This window comes from Dromaius novaehollandiae, unplaced genomic scaffold (assembly GCF_036370855.1).
Source record: "Dromaius novaehollandiae isolate bDroNov1 unplaced genomic scaffold, bDroNov1.hap1 HAP1_SCAFFOLD_37, whole genome shotgun sequence".
Lineage (NCBI taxonomy): Eukaryota > Metazoa > Chordata > Aves > Casuariiformes > Dromaiidae > Dromaius > Dromaius novaehollandiae.
The window spans coordinates 1258456-1262364 of NW_026991398.1; the positions used below are offsets into that span (position 1 = coordinate 1258456).

The 3909-nt window shown below is 53.0% G+C and overlaps 1 protein-coding gene across 1 annotated transcript; it reads right to left on the minus strand.

Moving 5' to 3' along the window:
* Window positions 1-2229: 2229 nt before the first annotated feature.
* LOC135326187 (olfactory receptor 14A16-like) lies at window positions 2230-3177 on the minus strand. The gene has a single exon (XM_064504039.1). It carries the CDS (start codon window positions 3160-3162, stop codon window positions 2230-2232), a length of 933 nt encoding a protein of 310 aa, XP_064360109.1. The 5' UTR covers window positions 3163-3177.
* Between the last annotated feature and the right edge of the window lie 732 nt (window positions 3178-3909).

Sequence of the window (3909 nt, forward strand, 5' to 3'; positions counted from 1 at the left end):
ACGAGCTCATTCTGCTCTGCCCCAGGTGCTCTCGTCCCCGTGCCAGTGGTGCCAGAGTAGAGGCTGAGAATTCATGGATTCACAGAGGAGTTTTGGTGGGAAGAGACCTCTGGAGGTCTCCAGTCCAACCTCCCACACAAAGCAGGGCTGTACGAGCCCTCCAGTCCCATCTGGCCATCACTGGACTGTGCCTGACCCTGGTTAGGATCCCCAAGCCTGCTCTGCTCCTCTTGTCCAGGCTCTGCAGAACGGCACCTCTCATCAGTGGGTCCCTGCCCCACCTGCCTTGCTGGCACCCTCGGCTCCTGGCTCCGCTTCCCACATGGAGCAGCCCTGCTGTGGGGCCATGGACCGTGCTGGTTGGGATGGGAAGCAGACCCAGCTGGACAGGTGTCACCACCACTGATACTGCTGGCACTTGTCTGTGCCCATGGACAGTGCTCAGAGGGACCCCAAGATGTTGGCAATAGCAGGAGATGTGTTTGGGTGTGCACTAGCTCCAGCCTGTGGTGTTTCACTGAGGGTGCAGGAATCACTCTCCAGGGCCCCTTCCCTGGGACTTCTGGGTCCCCACTGCCTCTCTGGGGATTGCAGAGCCCTCGTTTCCCCATGCATACCTGGATTTAGTGCTCTACCTTCTAGTTACTGCACCATGAACCATCCCTCACTTTGTGAGGCTCCACTAACTGCCCACCCCCAGGCACACGCTGACCCTGGAGATCCCCTGGGCTCTTGTGGAGCTCCATTTCCCCTCCAGAAGGTTGGGCATCTGTCATCAGCACTGTCACCTGCGGGACAGCCCCAGGCAGACATTTCAGACACCATTCCCCATCCCCACTGGCACTGGTCACTGAGAAATGAGCTCTGAGTGCAGCCCTCGGTCCCTAACAGACCACCCAGGGACTCTGAGCTCATCCTCTTGAGCCCATGGAGTACGGAAGTAGAACACCAGACCTCTTAGTGATCCAACCCCTCAAGCATATTTTTGACTCCATCTCCTGAAGAAGGGCCAGATTTCAGGCACGTCACAGGGGAGATCCCCTTTTATTGTGGAAATGTTATTCTGGAGGCCAGGACTGACATAAGGGTGCCCATTGCCTGCTCCTGCCTGTACTTCCAGGACACATGCATGTGGAAACACAAGCCTACCACCACCAGGTTATGAGAACTCCTGTGTCATATCCACAGAGCACAGAAGGCCATCATGGAAATGAAGAAAACAACTCTGAAAAGAGGAAGTCCTGCTGCTGTGGGTGGATGTGTCTCCAGGAAAGCTGCAGCCCCCCCAGGAAGGCTGCAGTGAGGAAATGCCTGCTGTGGCAGTGGGGGGGATGATACTGCCAAGCACGGGGTCTGTCCCCACAAGCTGCTGCCTGACTCCCCTCCCCTCCCCTCCCCCTCCACCTGTGGTGTTGGAGCACTTTAGAGGGAAGGGACCAGCCCACGGTGACACCTGGCTGCCACCCTCACAGCAGAAGGGTGTGAGATCACACCCTGACTGTGATCCAGGGGACATGGGACCCATGGTCTCACCCGGCCTGCACTCGTCTGAGCCTGACTCTGTGCCCCTGAGCTCCCTTGGTGTCAGCGCCAGAAGAGACACTGCAAAGGGAAACTCTCCTCATTGCACTGGGGCATCCGAGGGAGCTCAGACTAGCGGGCTCTGAGGTTCCCCAGTCGCTGCTGATGAAGGGGGAAACCGGGCTTCCTGCTTCAACACCGTCCCTGGGTCAGATTCAAATGAGAGATTCTTGAGTAGACATAACTGTTGGGGAATGGCTTGAGGAACAGCGACACAGTTCTATGGAGATGCTTGTATAGGTGCTAGCTTGAGGAAAATTACAGAGGTTTTGAACTTTACTTGACCTTTAGTTACAGCACAGTGTAGGTAACAAACAGCACACCACTAACGGACACTGGAAGTCCCTGGCAGTCGGCCAAGAGACTTGTCAGGAGGGCGTGTACAATTCTTATCCAATGGATGTGCGCCAAGTATGTAATCGAGAGTCGAATGAGCTATATAAGCTGTGCTTGTTACCAATGAAGTTGAAGCTTGTTTATCACCCATATTGGGTTGTCTCTTGCTTCCCTCGTCCGTCCTGCCCTGACACATAACATGAACCTGATTTTTTTTTTAAAGCAAAAAGAGAAAAATAAGAAAGAAAGAAATGCAAAACACACAGATTTGATGGGAGGTACCCTGAGGAATTGATGCAAAATGGACAGTTATCAGTGCTGAGATTGGGCCCATTGAATCAGTTTCTTCAGGGCATCCTTGAGCTCCTTGTTCCTCATGCTGTAGATGAAGGGGTTCACTGCTGGAGGCACCACCGAGTACAGAACAGACACCACCAGATCCAGAGCTGGGGAGGAGATGGAGGGGGGCTTCAGGTAGGCAAACATGCCAGTGCTGACAAACAGGGAGACCACGGCCAGGTGAGGGAGGCACATGGAAAAGGCTTTGTGCCGGCCCTGCTCAGAGGGGATCCTCAGCACAGCAGTGAAGATCTGCACGTAGGACAGCACAATGAAAATGAAACACCCAAAAGCTAAACAAAGACTAACAACAAGAAGGCCAAGTTCCCTGAGGTAGGAGTCTGAGCAGGAGAGCTTAAGGATCTGGGGGATTTCACAGAAGAACTGGTCCACTGTGTTGCCTTGGCAGAGTGGTATTGAAAATGTGTTAGCAGTGTGCAGGAGAGCATTGACAAAACCACTGGCCCAGGCAGCTGCTGCCATTTTCATACAAGCTCTGCTGCCCAGGAGGGTCCCATAGTGCAGGGGTCTGCAGATAGCGACAAAGCGGTCATAGGCCATGACTGTGAGAAGATAATAGTCTGCTGAACATAAGAAAAAGAAGGAAAAGAGCTGGGCAACACATCCCGGGTAGGAAATGGCCCTGGTGTCCCACAGGGAATTGGCCATGGATTTGGGGACCGTGGTGGAGATGGAGGCAAGGTCGAGGATGGAGAGGTTGAGGAGGAAGAAGTACATGGGTGTGTGGAGGTGGTGGTCGCAGGCTATGGCTGTGATGATGAGGCCGTTGCCCAGGAGGGCAGCCAGGTAGATGCCCAGGAAGAGCGAGAAGTGCAAGAGCTGCAGCTCCCGTGTGTCTGCGAAACCCTGGAGGAGGAACTCACTGAAGGAGGTGTCGTTGGACATTGGCTCCCACTAGGCATGGGGGACTGTCCAAAGAGAAAAATAGAGGGACATGTTAGGAGAGACTTTTAAAGGAAAATAAATAAATTAATAAAACATTCCATTTGTCATTAAAATCCCACATTGCTTCTCTCTTTATAGGGAAGCCCTTTGCCCACTTCCCTTGCTTGAGTTCTGGTTTGTGCTGGCTGAGAGTGTCATGAGGAGCAGGGACATTAGCCCACGCGCTCCGGTAGAGTCCGTCCTGCCGTACCTGAAGAGGGTTCATTGGAATGGGGGTGACTAGCTCTGACATTCACAATTTCTGTCAAATGAAATCCACTCGTCTTTTGGAAGGGCTTTTCAGCATCTTCACTCCCAGTTCTAAGGAATGAGGGTTGCAGAAATGAGTTTTGGGTATTTTCTTAATATTGTTTTTCTTTGAGATGCCCTGTCACCCCTGGGTAGTGCCCCTTAAAAGGAGAAATCCTTGGCATTTCTACTGTGAGCCCTGAGAGGAGAGCATCCTCTGTCACTTGGTGCAGAGGGAGGACAGCCAGTGTGTCTATTAGTCTCATTCCCAGCTCTCCTGTGCTCACACCTCTTTGAGCTGGCCGATGATGTTACTCTGAAAACAAACAAGCCCCTGCTGAGGGCAGAGGAGTCCCATTTCAAAGTGCAGATCTCCAACCTTCTCTCCCTTTCTCAGGGCACCAGAGAGAGGTCTCCACACTCCCCTTCTAACTAAGGACACACAGGGCTCTTTTCAGC